At 39.5% G+C, this 22,704-nt stretch overlaps 1 protein-coding gene across 1 annotated transcript in view; it reads right to left on the reverse strand.

Annotated features, from left to right (window-relative positions):
• DLD (dihydrolipoamide dehydrogenase) overlaps nt 1–22,457 on the reverse strand; it is a 35,079-nt gene extending 12,622 nt beyond the window's left edge. Inside the window, exons 1-8 of the mRNA XM_047096563.1 lie at nt 22,354–22,457; nt 20,779–20,857; nt 13,186–13,265; nt 12,635–12,703; nt 12,004–12,073; nt 10,261–10,361; nt 9,074–9,217; nt 8,443–8,544 (exon numbers count right to left, since the gene is read on the reverse strand). Of these exons, the coding sequence (XP_046952519.1) occupies nt 8,443–8,544; nt 9,074–9,217; nt 10,261–10,361; nt 12,004–12,073; nt 12,635–12,703; nt 13,186–13,265; nt 20,779–20,857; nt 22,354–22,392 (684 nt within the window). The 5' untranslated portion in view covers nt 22,393–22,457. The remainder of the gene's footprint in view (nt 1–8,442; nt 8,545–9,073; nt 9,218–10,260; nt 10,362–12,003; nt 12,074–12,634; nt 12,704–13,185; nt 13,266–20,778; nt 20,858–22,353) is intronic.
• Nucleotides 22,458–22,704: the final 247 nt, after the last annotated feature.

Here is a 22,704-nt window from a genome sequence, read left to right on the forward strand (position 1 = left end):
TTGAAGTCTATAATTCAAAGTAGGGGACAGTGACCATAGCTAGCTAGACAAATGCCTTACTCTTCAGGAAAATCTAAGAATTTCAAAATCCTTAGAGATGGGAAAACTCCAATAGTATCTACCAGTTATTAGACATTAGAGCTTATTGGATGTTTGGTACTGGATTAAGTGTATTACAGGTTACTACTTTACTAAGTCCCAACAATAATCCCGTAAGGCAGTTATTCTTATTAAAATGGGGATTTACATGATGAATCAACTAGTTCAGAGGCTAACTGAACAAGGACATACAGTCACTAACAAGCAGAGCTGAAATTCAAATTTGTATCTGATTCTAAAACTTTATATTAAACTGGAACAGGAAAAGGTAATATAGTCTACATATTATATACATATAGACATATGTAAACGTCTATATACTATACGTATATAGTAAAACATATATAGTCACGTGAGTAATCTTTATGATAAAAAGGTAAATAAGACCACACAGTAAGTTACTTCTAATAAGTTTAAATTAAAAAAAAAGACATCTGTGAAAACATTCAATATAGTGACACCTAAAACATGAAGATGTTTGAAATGACCCAAGACTTGTAAAAATACCCCAAAGTACTGAAATGAAAGACAGAAGTATTGCTTCAGATATTATTATACTTACCAACAAAAGAAAGTAAATCTATATTATTTTCTTCTTGCTCGTTTTATCCACCCATGAGAACAATTTTCAAAGTGGAGTGAATAGAGGAAATACTAAGAAACTAGTCAATTTTTTTAAGTTAACTCTCCAGTCAAATCAGATTATAACTGGATAACAGAGACACTGTCAGTAAACTCTGGGAACTTAATCGGCATAAGGGAAATGTCACAAAGGGTGCCAGACAGGCAATACCTTGCCTAAAATTTTGCAAAGTGAAAAGAAAATATTCTGGAAAATAGATTCTGAAATTTATTTCAGAGGTCAATCCCCACTAAATACTAGAAGACCTTATTGAACAGCTGGTTTGAAAATCATTAGATACTACCCCAAGTGTTCCAAACAGGTCATGTCAACAATTTTCTGAAGGCTTTTCTGGACTGGATAATAATGCAGGATATTTTCATCAGCAGCAAAGTTGTCAAAAAAGAAACAAAAAATCTCATATCCTATAGATGTGACAGATCAATGGAGATTCAAATCCATTTATAAGCAGCTTAAAAAGTGTACAGTCAGATGGCTCTCTATACTTCATACTGACATGAATGACACCAGAGATGGATTCATTAACCAATTTAGACAAACCAGATGATAGACCGCATGCCTCAGTCAACAGTCTTCCCAGATCTATTTACCCATGGCAAGAAAAAGCAGGTAAGTGTAAGGATGCAAGAATCAAGAAAGAGGAAAAGACTGGAATAAGGGTACAAGTGAACATTAGATTAAAGCAAAGATAAAGGTTCATAATCCTTTATTGAGGTTTATTTATTTATTTTGGTTTAAAAATCAGAATTCCTCAAGCAAAAGATGTGAAGTTTTCAACTGACTACAAACTCGATAGTCTTTAAAAAAGAAAAATAACTCAACTGATCTTAAAGGACGAAGAAAAGAAGTACATTACATTAAAAGTACATTACATATCAAAAGAAGTTCTCTCCATTATCCAGAATATAATGCTTAGTTTTGATTTTTTAAGTTTATTTTGATAAAGAAAGATGGACAGAGAGAATCCCAAGCAGACTCCACTCTCAGTGCAGAGCCCGACAAGGGGCTTGATCCCATGTGAGATCATGACCTGAGCTGAAATAAAGAGTCGGACAGACGGTTAACCAACTGAACCACACAGATGCCCCTATTATGCTTAGTTCTAAACACCATTTACAAGTGACCCTGACAGACCAAAGTGGATCAGAAGGATGACAACAAAATAATGGATCCGGTACCTACAAGACCTAGGTAAAAAGCATTAAGGAAAGCAACAGAGATTCAAATATGAATGACACTCAGTCTTTGCCTTCAAGGAGCTTACAGTCTCGTAGTAAAGACAGACATAAACAAATAAACGCAAAATACTGTCAATTAGTAGGCGATACAAACGCAGACATACCATACTAAGACTCAAAGACAGAAAGACTTGCACTTTCTCAGAAAAAAGGAAGTCTTTGCTAAAAAAGTAACTTGTAAGGTGACTTTTGAAAAGTATTTATTATATTAGCAAATGTTTACTCAGCAATAATAAAAGCTAATATATGACGACTTATTTCATACCAGCCACTGTGCTGCGTGAAGATGCACAGAAGTGCAGCCACAACCTCCGCCTTCATGCAGTTTATGACTTAACAAAAGAGACACAAGTGAACCAGTAGTATCAGTGAACTGAGATCAATTCTGTAACAAGCACAGGGTGCAAGGGAACACTCAGCGAGAGCACTTAAGGGCATGTAGGGCAGTGGAGGAAGGCTCTGAGAGTGCAGGAACCAGGAGAAGGAATACATGTTCTGAACAGAAGGCCAACAGATAAAACAAAGAGTGCAGCTGGTTCAGAAACTGGTATTTCACTCTACATGGAACATAGTTTGAGAGACAGAGTGCCCAGAAATGAGGCTGGAGACGTGAGCCAGTGCCACATCATGCTAGCCTTTCAATAACAGTAAAGATTTTGGATTTATCCTAATGACTACAGTTAGTGAAGGATTTTTAGCAGGGAAGGGACAGGATTACATTTGTGTTATAAAGGACTTCAGCCCCTATGGGAGATTAGATTAGAAACGACACTGGCCTCAACAATGATAAGCAGATGTGTGAAAAGGCGGCTATATCCATGACATCTAGGTCTCACAGTATCACATTAGGACCCAGTGACTCAGTATGAGGCACGATGGCATCAGAGAAGTCGTGTCATTCCCAAACTTCCTGCTCAAGCCTCTAGATGTGCGGTGGTATGACTCACTAAGATGAGAAATACTAACAAAGAAACAGGTTTTGTTTGGTTTTTTGGAGGGTGAAAAGAGGGAAAAGGGGGAGGGAAGAGTTAAGTTATAAACGTACTGAAATGAGTGTCTGTGGGACCTACAAGTAGAGGTGCTAGTTGGCACTTAGATATAAAAGTCCTGAAATGTCCAAGATGGCAGCAGAGGAAGACCTTGAATTTACCTCCCACAGACACAAGAAATCCACACCTGCACATACGGCAATCCCTCCTAAAGAGCTGAGAATAGACTGAACAGCTTCCGTACAACAAAGACTGAGACACAGTAATGACAGGAAACTGACCCCAACATTACAAACTGCAGTAGGAAGAGACAGGACTGAGGAGCCACGTGCAAATTCACCCACCCAGGGTCACAACAAAAAACAAAACAATCTTTTAAAGAGCAGAAAGACTATACAAGTGGAGAAAACTCATTTACTAACCATACAGCACGGGCCAGATGGTGGGGACTGCTGGAAAGCCCCCCAGAGATGGAGACGCTAAGAGGCACCGCTGTTTATGCTCTCCCTTCACCTTGGTAGTGCAGACAGGAGCAGGGTCCAGGCGCTCTAAACGGACTGCTGACTCAGTGGCCCTGGGCTCCTGGCCCACACCTACCATAGCTCCAGCTGTCCAACTAGGGCTGCCCCAGCACAACACACACAAGAAAACCCCCAGCCTGTGCCCACTACAACTCCATCTCCAGCTGTCCTGCCAAGGCAACTTGGGTGCAAAGCACCCCAGGTACCCTCACCGATGCAGCCAGGGAGCCCCCTGTGGAGTGCTGCAGCTGGCACCCACCCCAGCTCCAGCCATCCCACCAGGGTAGCCCAACACAGAGAACCCCAGGACCTGCCAGACCACATCTGATTCAGCTCCAGCTGTCCTATTAGGGTGGCCCTGGCACAAAGCAGCCCAAGATGCCCCAGCCTGTGCCCGCTCCAGCTCCAGCCAGAAAGCCAAAGCCATCAGGAACATGGAGTCTACACAGGGGAAATTCCTATACAAGGCCACTCCTTCAAGAATGGGAGAGGTAGCCCTTTCACCTAATTCACACAAACAAACACAGGAAGTCAGATAAAATGAGGAAACAGAGGAATATGCTCCAATCAAAAGAACAAAAGGAAACAGCAGAAAACAAACTAAACAGACAAGCAATCTACTTGATAAAGAGTTCAAAGTAATGGTCATAAAGGAGCCCACAGGACTACAAAGAAGAGTGGATGAACTCAGTAAGGACCTCAACAAAGTGATAGAAAATATGAAAAAGAACCAATCAGAGTTGAAGAACACATTAACCGAAGTGAAAAATACACTAAAGGGAATCAATGGCAGATTAGAGGATGCAGGAGACCAGTTCAGTGATCTGGAAGACCGGATAGTAGGAAGCACCCAAGTTGAACAGCAAAAAAATAAATGACAGGTTAAAGGGCCCCTGGGACAACATCAAGCGGAAAAAAAATTTACATTATAGGGGTCCGGGAGAAGAAAGAGCAAAGGGCAGAAAACTTATTTGAAGAAATAATAGCTGAAAATTTCTCTAAACAGACATCCATGTCCAGGAAGCAAGAGAGCCATAAACAAAAATGAACCCAAAGAAGTCCACACTAAGACGCATAATCATTAAAATGTCAGAAATTAAAAGATAAAGAGAGAATCTTAAAAGCAGCAAGAGAAAAGCAACTAGTTACACAGCAGGGAAACCCCCATGAGGCTATCAGCTAATTGTTCAGAAGAAACCCTGTAGGCCAGAAGGGAGTGGCAGGATATATTCAAAGTGCTAAAAAGACGAAACCTACAACCAAGTACACTCTACCCAGCAAGGTTGCCATTTGGAACTAAAGGCAAGACAAAGAGTTTCCCAGACAAACCAAAGTTAAAGCAGTTCATCACCAATGAACCGGCCTTACAAGAAACGGTAAAAGGACTTCTTTAAGCAAAAAGACCATACCGAGAAGAAATTATGACCCAAAAAAATTTCACTCATAAAAACAAACATAGTAGAGGTAGTAGTTCAATCACTTACAAAGAAAGTTAAAAGACTAAAAAGCAGCACATTTATAAATAAAATATTAGTTAAGGGAACTCAATCAGAAAATGTAAAATATAACATACACATAAAACATAGAAGTGGGCAGTAAAAATACAGTCCTTTTAGAAGATGCTCAAACTTAAGTGACCATCAACTTAATACTTACATATACTTATTATGTTATATAGTATCATTATAAGTTATACAGTATCATTATAAGTATGTTACTTAGAATCCTATATACTTAGGATGTTATCTATGAACCTCATGGTAACCACAAAGCAAAAACCTGTAATAGACACACAAAAATTGAGAGAGAGAAAGCCAAGCATAACACCAAAGAAAGTCCTCAATCACAAGGAAAAAGAGCAAGAGAACTACAAAAACAATGAGAACACAAGTAACAAAAGGTACTAAGTACATACCCATCAATAATTACTTTAAATGTAAATAAATGCTCCAATCAAAAGACATGGCTGATGGAACGGATAAAAAAACAAGATCCATCTATATGCTGCCTACAAGAGACTTGCTTCAGAAAATACAGACCAAAAGGGAAGGGATGGAAAAAGATATTCCATGCAAATGGTATCCAAAAAAAGCCAGGGTATCAATACTTACATTATACAAAACAGACTTTAAAATAAAATAAAAATTAAAAATAAATAAAATATAAAGACTGTAACAAGAGACAAGGGCACTGCATAATGACAAAGGGATCAATCCAACAAGAGAACGTAACAATTATAAGTATCTATGCAACCAATATCGGAGCACCTAAATGTATGAACATAAAAACAGACATACACAGAGGAAATGACGTAACACAGTAACAGCAGGGGACACCCAACTTGCATCAATGGAGAAAATCAAGCAGAAAGTCAATAAGGAAACCGTGTCTTTGAACAAGACATCAGACTAGATGGACCTAACAGAACATTCACAACATTCCATCCAAAAACAACAGAAAACACATTCTTTTCAAGTGCACGTGGAACATTCTCCAGGATATGCCACCAAAAAGGTCTCACCAAATTGAAAATTAAAATCAGGGGCACCTGGGTGGCTCAGTTGGTTAAGCATCCGACTTCAGCTCAGGTATGATCTCACGGTCCGTGAGTTCGAGCCCCGCGTTGGGCTCTGTGCTGACAGCTCAGAGCCTGGAGCCTGCTTCAGATTCTGTGTCTCCCCCAAGCCCCCCTCTCTCTCTCCCCCCCCAACTTGTGCTCTCTCTCAAAAAATAAACATGAAAAAAATAAAAATAATAAAAATTAAAAACAAAAAAAAAGGATTCATCATGATGAAGTTAGATCTATTCTGGAGACGGTTCAGTATCCTCCAATCAATCAATGTGACACGCCACATTAACAAAATGAATGATGATCAGGAACACGACAAGATGGCCACTCCCACCACCTTCACCCCAGCCACAGCAACCAGACAAGAAATAAAAGGCATCCAAACTGGTAAGAAAGAAGTAAAACTCACATCTGAGGATGACAGAACACTATACACAGAAAACCCTCAAGACTCCACCCAAAAACCATCAGAATAAATGGATTCAGTGAAGATGCAGTATATACAAAACCAACATATACAAACTGGTTACACTTCTATACACTAATAACTAAGTGGCAGAAAGAAATTAAGAAAATAATTGCATTTACAATTGCACCAAAAAGAATGAAATACCTAGGAATAAACTTAACTGAGCAGGTGAAAGACATACACTCTGAAAACTTTCAAACACTGATGAAAGACATACCATGCTCAGACTGGAAGAATTAAGATTGTTAAAATGTCCATACTCTCCAAAGCAATCCAAAGGCTCAATGCAATCCTACCAAAATACCAAAAGTAATTTTCACAGAACTAAAACAAATAATCTTAAAATTTGTACGGAACCACAAAAGACCCATAATAGCCAAAGCAATCTTGAGAAATAAAAACAAAGCTGGAGGTAACACAATCCCAGATTTCAAGATATACTACAAAAATACAATAATCGAAAAAGTGTATTAATGGCACAAGAGAGACACACAGACCAATGAACAAACTAGGAAGCCCAGAAATAAACCTATGTTTATATGGTCTATAATAAAGAAAGAAAACTTACGCAATAGGGAAAAGACAGTCTCTTTAATAAATGGTGTCAGGAAAACTGAACAGTCACACGTCAAAGAATGAAACTGGACCACTTTTCTACACCATACACAAAAATAAACTCAAAATGGATTAAAGACCTAATGTAAGACCTGAAACTATAAAATTCCTAGCAGAAAACAGGTAGCAATCTATCAGACATAAGCTTTAGCAACATTTTTCATAACATATTGCAAATACCATATGATTTCACTTGTATGTGGAATCAAAAAAAGAAAAAAAAAGAACTAAACACAACAAAACAAACAACACAGAAAAAGACCCATAAATACAGAGAACTGGTGCTTGCCAGAAGGGAGGGGAGGGGAGTGGCAGAATGGGCAAAAAGTGACAGAGTGGGAGGTACACGCTTCCAGTTACAGAATGAGTAAGTCCTGGGGATAAATGGTACAGCACAGGAAGTAACAGCAGTACTGTCATAGAGTCTTACGGTGTGAGGTGGGGCCGCATCTGTGGTGAGCACAGCGTGATATACAGAACTGAGGAGTCACTAAGTTGTACACCTGCCAGCAGGGATGAGGGAACAAGGAGGCAAGGGACTCAAAAGAGTGGCTAAGGTGATGGACTATGGAATCTAAGTGGATCAGGAAAGCAGTCAAGACAGGACGTGCAGAGAGCAAAGACACAGAGAGACCCAAGGACTAGAGCACCTGATAAACCACCTGTGTGCTGAGAAAACCTGAGTAAGAGAGGAAAGGAGGTTATGGTTAGAGAACACAACGTCTGAATTTGTGATTTCACAAGTGAAGCAGTTCTTTGTGCTATCAAGATCCAACAGCCTTGGGAAAGGATACCTGAAAATGGAGAGAAGAGGTTACTGGTAATACAGAAAAGTCAACAGATGGACAGGAAGGGAGAACAAGGAAGGCAGAAAAGCATGAAACAGCAAGGTTCTCAGGAGAACTGCAAGTAGTCTGACAAAACTTAAGAGGGATCAAGATAAGGATGGAGAGGGGAAGAGCCAGACCACAGAAGTCATATCTGAAAGCTAATTTGCTCAAGATGAGAACTGTCTTCTGAAGGACTGAAGGGCTGTCAGATTTTTTAAACATCCATCCTAGGAAACAGAAAGGGTAGAAGATACAGGGAAGCAGATTTCAAAATAAAAGAGAATATTCTAATGACTAACGATTATATAAATTGGTTGTCTTAAAAATTAGTAATTCTAGTAATACTAGAAGTGTTTAAGCAAAACTCAATGTTGATCTGCCTACAATGTTGTAAAAAGAATCAAACAGGAGACCATTAAGTTCCTTCCAACTCCATGAAGGCAGTAAGAGAAGAAAAGGCATTACTTACCAATTCTACACCTATTACTCCTGCACCAATGACAACCATCTTTTCTGGAACTTTTTTTAAAGATAGAGCACCTGTAGACGACACTATTGTATCTTCATCAATCTATAACAAAATATATACAATCAAAATGATTTGGAAAAACCTACTGCCTTATAAATGAGCTCACAAAAAATACTAAGACATTTATCTGTTCTGAGGTATCTATGACTTCTATCCTTACATTCAATTCTTTTTAATATAATTTATTGTCAGACTGGCTTCCATACAACATCCAGCGCTCATCCCAACAAGTGCCCTCCTCAGTGCCCATCACCCATTTTCCCCTCTCCCCCATCCCTTACAGTCCATTTTAACAAATCCCATTAAAAATACTCACTTGGAATTTCATCATTCAATATTTCAAAACAAAATGGTCCATTTTAACTACAAAATGAACCCAAGTCTATCTTAATATGAAATGTTCTATTTCTGGTCAAAATCACTGCAAAATAGAGACAGCTTCCCAAAGCTGAGTGTCAACATATGGTATTTCAGTTAGAAATTTTTCATTCAAAGTGCATAAATAGCATGAATAAAGTAGTTTATAAAAGGTCTTCCTGAAGGAAGGTTATAACAGTTGTAAAAAGCATACCGTGATTCCAGGAAAAGGAGTAACTTCTGACCCTGTAGCTATAAGAATGTTCTTTGTATCAATAACTTGAGTGCTGCCATCGGCTTTCATAGCAGTGACCTGATTTTTGCCCGTTATCTTTCCATATCCATTTACGTGAACAACCTTTAATAAAATAATATTTATACATTCACAAAGTTTAAAATGATGTTTGCAATTAAAAAAACATGGGGCGCCTGGGTGCCTCAGTTGGTTGAGGATCCAACTTCGGCTCCGGTCATGATCTCACGGTTTGTGAGTTCGAGCTCCGCATCAGGCTTTGTGCTGACAGCTTACTCAGAGAGCCTGGAGCCTGCTCTGGTTTCTGTCTCCCTTTCTCTCTGCCCCTGCCCTGCTCACACTCTGTCTCTGTCTCTCTCAAAAATAAACATTAAAAAAAATTTTTTTAAATAAAAATAAAAAAACATGATTAATGGGGGGGAAAATAAAAGCACTCTATTAAACAATACACCCAGTACAAAATACTTCCTTACTTAATAAGGTTACGCGTAGAGCAGCAAAAAATTTGTTATATACGTCAGGGAATCTACTTCAGGTTAGCACACAGTTTTAAATTAATATCCCCAGCAGGAAAAAAAAAAAAAAGATAGGGGTGCCTGTGTGGCTCAGTCAGTTAAATAGCCAACTTCTGTTCAGGTCATGATCTCATGGTTTGTGGGTTCAAGCCCCGTGTCAGGCTCTGTGCTGACAGCTCAGAGCCTGGAGCCTGCTTCGGATTCTGTGTCCCCCTTCTCCCTCTGCCCCTCCCCCACTCATACTCGGTCTCTCACTCTCTCTCAAAAATAAATATTAAAAATATATATATAGGGGCGCCTGGGTGGCGCAGTCAGTTAAGCGTCCGACTTCAGCCAGGTCACGATCTCGCGGTCCGTGAGTTCGAGCCCCACGTCAGGCTCTGGGCTGATGGCTCAGAGCCTGGAGCCTGTTTCCGATTCTGTGTCTCCCTCTCTCTCTGCCCCTCGCCCGTTCATGCTCTGTCTCTCTCTGTCCCAAAAATAAATAAACGTTGAAAAAAAAAAAATTAAAAAAAAAAAAATATATATATATATAATACCCCCAAGCATTAAGTTCTAAGGGCATCACTCTATCAGCAGAATGTTTCATATGAACATAAGATAAAGTAGGCATCTGAACATTAAAACACTGACCTTATTCTGTTTGAATAAGTGGGCAATTCCACCAGTTAAAGCTTTTACCGCTGTACTCTTCTGCTCCATCATCTTCTCTAAATTCAAGCGAACTTCAGACACTGTAATTTGTTAAATAAATCTTTAGTCCTTAGCTAAATTCTTGACGCAATGTGATATTTTTCACTAATCAGGTCTGGAAAATTTCAGCTTAATGCTTACAGAACTGTAAAAAAGGCAGTGTTAAAACTTCTCATGTAGTAACTGCTAGAATAATTGTAGCTCGCAAACAGGCCAACAGCAACACATCATGGTCAATAAAACTTATCAAACACAGTAAAAAGTCCACCTTTGGGAAAAATGCAGTCCAAAATACACATTACATCCCACGTGGCAACATACTCATTCTCCGAACACATTATGATGATTATAAATCTGGACAGAATTAAATAGAGATGGCAAAGTAAAACATCAGCTGCAATTTTAAATAGGAACAACTTCACAAAACAAAAACAAAAATACTCATCTGAAAACTTTAAATATAGAAACTTAACATAAAAGAGTTTAATCAACTGGATTTAATCCCTCATTTGGGTCGCCTGGGTTGCTCAGTTGGTTAAGCATCCGACTTCAGCTCAGGTCATGATCTCATGGTTTGTGGGTTTGAGCCCTGCATCAGGCTCCACACTGCAGAGACTGCTTGCAATGCTCTCTCTCCCTCTTTCTGTCTCTGATTCTCTACCACTTGCGTATACTCTCTCTCTCAAAATAAATAAACTTAAAAAAAAAAAAAAATCCCTCATTTAACTCCAAACTCTGAAGCAACAACATAAGAAAACAAAGCAGCTCAACTCAATAGAACTTCAAAAGAGGGAGATCTTAGCAATCTGCACATGCAATCGACCCGTATCTCAGAGATGAGGAAACAGAGACCCTGAGAGATCTGATTTACTTAGGTCATAGAACTAGAAGAGGAAGCTTGGCCTACGATGCAAGTCTCTTGACTAAACCCTGTTTCTTCTTTCCTGAGTCAGGAAAGTGGGTTTTGATTCTACCTTTCATCTACTTTGATATGTTTGCTTTAATGTGTACATATCACCTCTATACCCACTGGATTGCCTACTACAGCCCATTCTTTCAGAAACTACTGCAACAAACAAATGAAAGAAAAATGATTACCCCTCCATACCCACTGGTATGTTTAAGCTCTTTCTAGAACAGACTACCCTCCTGGATGTATCTGTCAACAATTGGTGAAAAAGGATGAAATAAAAACAGCCCAAAAAGAATGGTGGGAGACAAGATTTACCAAATTAAAATGAAATGCCCTCCTTTTACACTGGGTTGCATTCCCCACTCTCTCCTTTGTTCTTGCCACACTACCAACAACCTAAGCAGTCTGTCCATCCTTCCTTCCTTCCTTCCTTATCTGCCTAGAGCACTCAGGAATCCAGTGCCAACTCCCCACCTCGAGATCTCCAGGTTTCAGGGAAATTGAAACTGACTCTTCATACACATACACACACACACACACACACACACACACACACACACACACAGCAGACTTCACACAAAAGTTTTCAAAGGAACAGAAGATGTCATAGTAGAAATCTGGATTTAAGCCTTAAGTAAATCTCTATTTTTAATATCTTTTTTTACTCTTTCCTCAATGAAACATGTATTACTCATTAGACATACAGAAGTCTTTAACTGGAAGAGTCAAGTATGGCTGGTAATATTGCTAAATATGAAAGGTATACTTACTTTCAATTCCCCTAGATGCAAAATCTTTTCCATGGGCCATATGGTAATAATGAGAGTTATTTAATAAAGCCTAAATAGACAAAATGATAAAATGTTAATAAGACTATATACGATAAAAAAGCACTTAAGAAATGACATCCCCTGCATGCAATAGTACAAAGGACTACAACAATTCAGTTTCTGTTCTTATGTAATTAATCTAAGTCAAATAATGACACAATGTTCAACAGCAGGACTGAAAAACAAAACACCTTTACTTTCTTTAAAAGCAAAGGAATAGGTATCCTCTTCAGGGTGCAGGTGAAAAGGGCAGTCCTGTCTACATCCAAAAGCACCTAAAAGAATTTACTGCCTATGATCTGTTTCGTTGGTAAAGGAGAACTAAAGAGAAAAATGGAACATGAGAGTCTGTTTGAATGGAAAGGCTAGGGATTCCAAAACAAAGAAGCAATTTCAGGAATGTATGGCAGACTGCTGAAAGCACTGCTTAAGCTTTACCAAGGAGAACATGTTTTTTATCAACCTTGGGTTGTTTATTTTTTAGTAACTGTATTAGTCTAATATTCTAGTCTTAACATATAGCTGGTGGCTAATGACAGAAGCCTTTGCACTGTACGAAACACACGCTCACCTTAGAAGGGATACAACCGACATTCAAGCACGTTCCACCAAGCGTTTCATTTTTCTCAACGCATACTGTCTACAACCAAAGAAAATATTATTTAACGGCACATAACCTGCAGAGTTTCAGTTCACTAAAATTCCCATGTATCTGTCCTAATTCTTGTACAAAATAAGTTTGCATTTGTGAGAATGAAATAGAGTCCTTTAAAATTTATCATCTGAGTAATACTAAATGCAGGCTAACCCAAATGTGAATTATTCTAAGACATTTTTGTTTAACATTACCAAACACATGCTTTTAGTTCTATTACTGTTGCTTCCAAAGTGAAGTTAGTAGCCAAACGTGCAAAGCACTGTGGGGAGTTGGGAATAATGGACTCTGCTATTTCATGAGACTACCACAACTGAATAACACTCTTCACTCGTCTCAGGCCTAAATAGAACTTATAGAATAAAGACATTATTTACCACTGTTATTTAGGTGCAAAGTATTTTGTGAATATGATCAACTCCTTCCAAATAAAAATAAATCAACACCTCGTTTAGTCTAAACTTTACCTTGAAGCCCAACTGGGCAGCTTTAATAGCGGCAACATATCCTCCGGGACCAGATCCTATCACTGTTACATCAGCATCAACTACAATAAAAGCAAATTGATATAAACAGTAAATTGCTTAATATGGACCAAAAATAGTACATTAAAAAAAACAAACAAAAAATCTGATACTTTAAACCTCCAAGAAAGTACAAGGAACCAGAATTTTCTACCCAGTACTATTTTACTCCTAGGTACTTAACATTCTTTGATGTTAACTAAAACTGGCATTTTTAAATTTCATATTCTATTTGTTCATTATGACATATGGAAATACAACAGAGTTCTATATCCACTGTATCCACTGACCTTGCTAAATTCCACACTGTTTTACTTAATAACAAGACAGGCTTTTAGTGACACTAGAAGACACATCTGCATGAGGGAGAGAACTTTGGAATCTGACATACTTGTCTTCAAATCTCAGCTCTAACATTTATTAGCTGTGTAACCAAGTGACTTAATTTTTCTGTCATAAAAGAAACAATAACACTACCTTAAATGACTAACGTTAGGATTAAATTTTGTATATCCTTAGAGCTGTCAATAAATTTAAGAATGATATGATTCCAGGTACTGTACTTGAGATACAGGGAGAAAAACCAGCTTCCCTGTAATAGATGGCAAACACGTTCTGGACTTTATTTGAATACTGATAAATTTCATAGGTTTATAATAACAGGCTAACCAGAACATTAAGTGAACTACTCTGGACATTTACCATATGAAGACAGAAAAGGAAATTAACTTTGATCAGCAGCCTTAGTAATATAATAATTATAATGCAAATGGAAAAGAAGTCCAATTATTCCCACTGTTCTCAAGCCAACTTCAAATAAAAATACACTGGCTTGAAAGAGTTAGGAGACAGTCTCCCTTCTCCTCCGCCTCTACTACCCTTAGAACCCCAAGCATTTAGCAGTTTATAACACATTTTCACATCTATTATCCTGTTTGATTCTCAGAACTTCTTATGAAGACGGTAAGGATGGCATATAACTGACATTTCACAGATAAGAAACACTAGGTTCAGAGAGGTCAGTTAACTTGCCCAACGTCATATAGCAAGTGACTGGCAGAGACAAAATTTAAGCTTTTTGTCTCTATTTCCAATGGTCATCCCATTATTCAATGGTATTCTATTCCTCAATTTCAACTATCATAAACTAAAATCCTAAGAGCAATAATCAAGCTTTATAATTATTAGACATCTAACCTTAGGAGAGTAATTTAACCTGTTTCACTTCACCTTCAGTTTCTCTAACTGCAAAATAAAGACTACAAAAAAACCTACTTCACAGGGGCATGATACAAAATATGCGAATAGCTTAGCACAATACTTGGAGCATACATAATAAATATTTGCTATATGGTAGCTATATTCTGACCTCTGAAGATGGCAGTTTTAATTTCTGATCATCCCTCCTCAAGAAAACACCCACCCCTCCAAGGGATGGGAGTGCTAGTATCATCAAAAAACTTCTGCAGGACTGAAAAGAAACACAGAACCCCTGAACTAAGAAGTTATCCAACCCACAAAACCTAAGAATCCTTCCTACTGAATAAATAAAAGTACTGATTCTCTTTGGTTATATCAAATGATAATTAGGATTACTCAGTATATGAAAAAAATATATAGCTAGTCCAATACATGAAAAAAGGATCGTTTCAAGTTTCATCGATCCACTTGTGCTCTTTGGCTACGCTGTCTGGTTCCCTGATTCATGTTCAGAATTAAGTACATAATAAAGTGTGTATCTATTTTCAAGTTTTGAACCAAATGATGGCCTAAACAATATTCTTTAATTTGGATTCTAATTTTTAATTCACAGTAATGAAACACAAGCTACAAAAAAACAGGTTTCTTTGCTGAATTTTTAACATCTTTTCTGATTAACGTATATGTTAATTAAATAAATTTAAACATGAAATAGCCAAAAATTTTAGTTTCATTTCCCATCGTGCTCTTAGATTTTTTTTTAACTATACAAAATACCAAAAATTTAAAACCATTCACCCCTCACTGAAGATATTAAATGTACCGTTCCATCAGAACACCACTAAAGTGCTAAGGAGAACAAAAAAGAAGGGAAAAAGGAAAATTCTCTGAAGATCAGTCAGCTGAGACTATAGGAGGGTGTGATCCAGTAACAAACCTTCAAAAACAAGCCAGTATTTAGGGGATGTCTGCAATTTACTTTTAAATGTGTCAAAAAAGTAAGGTGGACTGAAGTGTGGCTAAATGGATGAACAGATACATGACAGTTTAAGTACAGTAAAATGTTAGTGGAAGTATCTATGAATGTTCACTGGAAAATTCTTACAACTTTTCCGAACATTTGCGATTTTTCGTAACGAAAGGTTGCAAAGACAAACCAGTTGGCTCTCACCTATACAAAGGCTGCACGCAGGTGAAAAGTTTACAACACACAATTCTGACTCACCACCTCCTTGTCCAAAAGCATTTCTCAATTTGATTCCCACATACACTTTTAAAAACCAGGATACAGACAAATAATTACATGAAACACATTAAGGAACACTTGATGGTTAATTTTACAAAATTAGGCTCTAGCCTTTAAGAGTGAAAAAGAAAAACCAAACAGGATACACAAATCAGTATCATGGGAGAAAGATGACTAAGTTAGAAGTACGGCAGAAGACAGCTACATAGCAATCTGCATTTTAGGTGGCAGTGAAATATCAGGAGAAAGTTATCAGGCTGATGCTTTAAAAAATACTGGGATACAATTAGGTGTGATGGACTTCAACAGACATGGCAGTTAATGCCATGAAATGAACTGAAGGAGAAAAAGCAGGAATAAGTGTTCTACAAATGTTACTTATTATATCACTGTGAGGAAAATAAGTACACCGTGTCATCAAGGCTACCACTGAAATACAGGTGTTGAGTTACAAATAAATGATAATCATCAACAAAGTGCAAGACGTATTTTAAGGAGTCAGTTTGCAATAACATCTACCATTTTGGTAATTTATTCTGTGCCAGGCAGTGAGCTGAGTATTTCATGTCATCTCATTTAAGCCTCCTTATGTCTCTATGACACAATTATCAGACCTCCATTTCACAGGAAGAAACTAAGGCTGAGAGTGACTAGATAATCTGCGTAAGGTTGCACAACTAGTAAGTGATGCAGCCAGGGTTCAAAGCAGGTTCTTTCCATTCATAAGCCTCCACTCACTCCTATACCTTTCTGTCCTAATGCCATGCAGAACACTCAGATGACCCCATCATCTCCAGGGCAATCAGGAACTCCAACTAAAATGACAAAAAGCTCCTTCATTAACATAACGAAAGCAACAAATATTTATGAACACCTACCCAAGAGGAAATCACTACCTTCAGTAACCTGACACTACAGTTAGGGAAAACAGGCATGTTTCAAAATATACATAAATCAAGATTATTTTTAAAAGTAAAAAAAGGGGTAAGAAAAAACATATCATAAGGCAGGAATTATTAATTACCAAATTCACTAAATGAGTATAAGAGCTACTTGGCAAGGTTTATTTGTTTTGGGGGGTAGAGGGGCCCTTTTTAAATTATCAACGGCCTTAATCTCCAGTCTATTTTAGTGACCCTTTCATAGTAACATCCTATACTTGTCATCACCCAAAACTGCCCAGCCTCTAAAATCCTGAATTCTATAAGAATTCTTTACTTTCTGATCATTACCCTACAACCTCCCTAATCCATAAAGGAGAAATATAGTAAAAGAAAAAAAGGATTTGAAGTTGAAAGAAAGAAAGAAAGAAAGAAAGAAAGAAAGAAAGAAAGAAAGAAAGAAAGAAAGAAAAAGAAAGGGAGGAAAGAAAAACTGGTGTTCAAACATGAGCTCTACCCCTTCATAAATTCTTGGGCAAATATTTAATCTCTCTGGTTTTGATGTAACATAGGAATAATAGTGACAGTAATACCTACACCCCAGGGTTTGAGGTCAAAGATAACAATGCATGTCAACATCCTGGGATGATGCTAGGTGCATACAAGGCACTCGACGGATGTTTCTTCCCTCCTCAGATCCACCTCCCAATCTCACAACCTCCAATCTCCGTAACACCAATGCTACTCCAGTGTTCTCTCCCACTAAAACCCGACCCAGACATTACTCTCTCTTTCTTCATTCGTCTTTTCTTTTTCATTCAACAAACATTTATTGAGCATTAGACCCTATTCTAAGGTCTCTGGATACCTATAATGACACAGCCCTGGTTCTTCTAGTCTAATAAGAGAGAAAAAGCAAAAAGCATTACAATAAAAACTCCAATCTGCAGCAAGAATGATCTTTAAAAACAAATCATATCAGGGCACTGGGTGGCTCAGTCGGTTAAATGTCTGATTTCGGCTCAGGTTATGATCTCATGATTCAAGAGATCAAGCCCAGAATCGGCGTGGCACTAACAGCGTGGGTTTCTCTCTCTCCCTCTCCCTCTGCCCTCTTCCCCTGTTGGCATGCGCATCTGTGCTGTCTCTCAAAAATAAACTTAGGGGCGCCTGGGTGGCGCAGTCAGTTAAGCGTCCGACTTCAGCCAGGTCACGATCTCGCGGTCCGTGAGTTCGAGCCCCGCGTCAGGCTCTGGGCTGATGGCTCAGAGCCTGGAGCCTGTTTCCGATTCTGTGTCTCCCTCTCTCTCTGCCCCTCCCCCGTTCATGCTCTGTCTCTCTCTGTCCCAAAAATAAATAAACGTTAAAATAAATAAATAAATAAATAAATAAACAAACTTAAAAAAAAAAATCGTATCAGGCCTCTGCTTAAAACACTCCTGATGACTTCCAACTGTCATTAAAATAAAGAGTTAGGGTCTTTCATTATTTGCAGAGGTCAACTCTCAATCTTCAACACACTTCAGCCACACTGGCCTTTTTCAAGCTCCTTAAAGGCACTGTGCTCCTTCTCACATCAAAATACTCCCACATGCTGCTCCTTCTACCTGGAACACCTCCTCCCATACCCACTCCCACCCCAACCCTTTTCAGATATCAACATCGTTTCCTTAGGAAAGAATTCTGTGACCATTCTCCATCAGGATACAGATTTCATAGCTCCCTTATATTTAGCCTATGGAGTCTTTACCACAATTTTTTTTTTTTAATGTTTGTTTATTTTTGAGAGAGAGACAGAGTGCAAACAGGGGAAGGCAGAGAGAGATGGAGACACACAAAATCTGAAGCAGGCTTCAGGCTCCGAGCTGTCAGCACAGAGCCCGACCTCACACCTGAGCTGAAGCCGGACTCCTAACTGACTGAGCCATCCAGGCTCTCCGCTTATCACAATTATTGGATGGATGCTTGTCTTGCCCAAATGGACTATAAACTCTATAAAAGCTGCATCTTGGGGGCACCTGGGTGGCTCAGTCGGCTAAGCGTCCAACTTCGGCTAAGATCATGATCTCGTGGTTCGTGAGTTTGAGCCCCGTGACAGGCTGTGCTGACAGCTCAGAGCCTGGAGCCTGCTTCGGATTCTGTGTCTCCCTCTCTCTCTGCCCCTCCTCCATTCATGCTCTGTCTCCATCTCTTTCAAAAATAAATAAACATTAAAAAAAATTTTTTTTTAATAAAAAAATTTTTTTAAAAAGCTGCATCTTGTCTGACTTGTTCACTGCATCATCCCAGTCACTAGCACATAGTATATATCCCATAGCTGTTGAACTGAGGAATGAATGTAGCTAATGTGAGTGATTAAGTGCTGTGAGTCCACTCCTGTCATGAAACAGAAGGTCCTACCACAATAACACACATCACTCTTCAAATCTCGATGAATTTGGTTCATACAGTTATTCAAACATCTTCCAGATGTTGTAACAGGGACTGTATTATAAGAAATTTTGAACTCCTCCAGTTGCTCTCATCAACAAATACTCAACAGAAGCTGACCAAACAGAAGAGAAATTAAAAACGTAGGCCCTAGGAGCGCCTGAGTGGCTCAGTCGGTTAAGCGTCTCACTTCGGCCCAGGTCATATCTCACAGTTCGTGGGTTTGAGCTCCGTGCCAGGCTCTGTGCTGCACACAGCACAGAGCCTAGAGCCTGCTTCGGATTCTGTCTCCCTCTTTCTCTGCTCTTCCCCCGCTTGCACGTGCTCTCTCTCAAAAATAAACAAACATTAAAAAGGTTAAAAAAAAATGTAGGCTCTAGGGTCAGAAGAATTTTCCCAATTCTGTCATCTCTTAGCTGAACCTCTTTTCACTCAGTTCCTCCAGTTATAAAATGGGGAAAATGGAAGCACATATCTTACAAGATGGCAACAAGGATTAAAGACTGCTTGAGACACAGTAAGCCCTCAGTGAATCAGTTACTATTACTGTTGTTGTTGCTGGTTACTTACTTTGTACCAGGTACCATACTGGATGGTACCATAGAAAAATTAAAAAACCAAAACCAAAACCAAAAAAACCAAGCCTATTAACTTCCTGTTTTAAATAGCTGAAAAACAAAATATGTGTCATTTACAGAAGCTTCAAAAATATTTTTTAAAAAAGAGGAAAATATCCATAATCCATAGCTTTCATAGCTTCCTCTCAGGGTATATCCTTCTAGTCCTATGTTTCTGACAAGCCCATCAAAATCTTCGCTCAGGATGTCAAAAAGTCATCTTACCATTCTAAACCATGTCAAATAACCACCACACTTAACCTCACCCAGTGGACAGAATTAACTTTTTCTTTTTTTTCTTTGATGTTTATTTATTTTTGAGAGATAGAGACAGAGTGTGAGCAGGGAAGGGGCAGAGAGAGAGGGAGACACAGAATCCGAAGCAGGCTCCAGGCTCTGAGCTGTCAGCACAGAGCCCCACATAAAGCTCGAACTAACAAGCCATGAGATCATGACCTGAGCCGAAGTCAGACGCTTAACTGACTGAGCCACCCAGGCGCCCCTAACTTTTTCAATGTAAACATTCAAAAATCATCCCCTGCTCAAAACCCTTCATTGGCTTTCCCACCACACTTGGGAATAAAATCCAAACTCCTTCACCTGGCTTCCAAAACCCTCCCACCATGAACTGATCCACGCCTACCTCTCTGATTTTACATCCTCCAGCCACACCGGCCTTTTCTGCAATGCCTTAAACCTCACAAGCTAGTTCTCGCCTCACACCCTTGTCATAGTTGTTTCTGTCTGCCTGAAATAACCTCACTCCCTCCCTTCACTCAGACATCATTTCCTTAGAAAAGTACTGACAGCCTATCTAAAATAGTCTTTGTTCCTCTCCGTTGCCCGCTTTAGTTTTCAATCACTACCCAAAATATTTACCTATTACTTCAGTATTGTTTGTCTTTTGTCACCAGACTATTAGTTCCAAAAGTATAGGGCTTTGCCTTGTTCACTGCCTGGAGACACTAGGTGCTCAATAAACATTTAAGTGAATACACAGATGAACAAACGAATTCTATGACCCACTATTTTATTACCAGTTACTCTAATTCTATGACCCACTATTTTATCACCAGTAACTCTAATATTCACTTACTTTTACATTTAAACACAAAAGAACTATGAAATAATGTGAGGAAAAACTGTTTTACTAAGTACTTACTTGGTTGATCAGCGTAAGTTCTCAGAGGAACTGCAGAAACTCCCTGTAAGCCATGAGATATTCGATTGAAATGGCCTCTCTGGAAAAGAAAATTGTTCATATGATGTGAAATGTGAATTCAAAACAGTGAACTACTGAAAGTCCATGAAAATGTAATAAATGGAGCAAACTTTATCAAGCACTTATTATTATTAATATATCTTCCATTGCCACATAGAGACTACACATCAATTTCTCCTCTTTCATAACAAACTCTCCACCTCAGCTCACCACACTATCTTTTCATTATGAATATTCAATAAACTATGTCATAGTTAGCCCAACAAAAAGTGTTATTCCGTGGCGTGAAGTTTTCTTAAAGTTTCAGAAAGCACGGCTAATTTCTGGCGCCAGGGATCATTTTAAGGTCACAGTTAAAGTTCTTAGAGTTCTAACTTAAGTACCCAATAATCTGTATTATTACAATCCTACTTGTAACTGCTGTTTCCTAACTCAAACTACCACGTACAACCTATGAAGATGCTCCTGAACAGTTAACTAGGAACAGAAATTAGACAATGTCACTTTGGAAAACGCAGTTACTGCCATTCAACAGCTACCCAGGTTTCACGGACTGCATCACAACCTCCATAAAAATCTCTATGGACGTCTACTCTCTCCTACGCTAAGAACAGGGAGGCACAAAGAAACAAAGCAAATAGCTCCTATCACAGCAGGCAAACGGGAGGCAGTGATGAAACCCACACTAATGCAGTCATGGTCTCTACTCCAAGGTAACTCAAGGCACCTGAGGTCAGGACGGTAGGCCAAAGTGGAGCAGACCAACCAAACGTCAGTCCTGACTTTTAATCCCTGCTCCCCCTCTAACTAAAAATGTAACTCCTAGCATATTACATTAACTCTCAGGAACACAGATTACTCATCCTAGACACAAAGGAGTTTGATCAGCATATGATCTTTAAGGTATCCATCAGCACAGTACTCAGCTACGATCCCACATACGTACAATCTGGCTGTATTCGACACGGAGATGAAATGGGAGAGCTGTCGTAACGAAAGATAACCTGCTGCAAGCCTCTAGGAGGGAAGGCAATGGACACTACCTTAAAGCTGCAAACAATGAAGAGGCCTCTGAGGAATTCTTAGGGTTACCTGCCGGGGCTGACTGCGTCTGGCTGTTTCAAGGAGCAGCCGCAAGGTTACCTGCCCACTGCCACTCTAGGGCTGAGATTAGGATTCGAGATAAAAGGTAGAACGTATGAAAAGCCAGACCAGACGGGGCAAGTGCTATTTCTACTTCCTCCGCCAAGGTGGAGAAGCCTGTGTGCCCAGGGCCCAGGCTTGGGAGTGGACAGTGAGTAACTGCTGGCCGTCACACAACAGGCGGGGCCTCTCCGCCGCCCGGGTCTTTGCTCCGGTCGCGGCCCGGGCAGAGCCTGCTCAGGGGCGGGGCCGCGGGTGGTCCCGGCCCGACCGCCGGCCTCTCTCGCCCCACCAGTTAGGCCGCGTCCGGACTCCGTCAGCAGGCCCTTCTGTGCCTCTGGTTCCGCACGACCCCACCCAGCCGGCCCTCACCTTGGCCAAGGAGCAATACACACGACTCCAGCTCTGCATTTTACCGCTCAACTTTCCTCTCCGCCAATGCTTTCACCTCCGCTAAGCTCCTCTGCCGCCCCGCCAAGGTCTCCCCGCCCTGCGCATGCACAAGAGCAGCTTACGTCATGGGTCGGCAGCAGCGCGATTGGCTGGAGCGGTCAGAGCCCATGGGACTAGGCGTTCCTGTCAGGCGCGGGGTCGCACACTGTCGTAAGGCGCCTAGTGCTTTGTGGCAGGGAGGGAGTGCCGTACCATTTTACCGGTGATAGGTAAACGTGGGGGTTAGTAATGTGATCTTATACTTGGAAGACGAGCTAAATTAACAAGGCT

This window comes from Lynx rufus, unplaced genomic scaffold (assembly GCF_022079265.1).
Source record: "Lynx rufus isolate CCGP_SWC_20201006 ecotype Redwood Valley unplaced genomic scaffold, mLynRuf1.p SCAF_4, whole genome shotgun sequence".
NCBI classification, from domain to species: domain Eukaryota; kingdom Metazoa; phylum Chordata; class Mammalia; order Carnivora; family Felidae; genus Lynx; species Lynx rufus.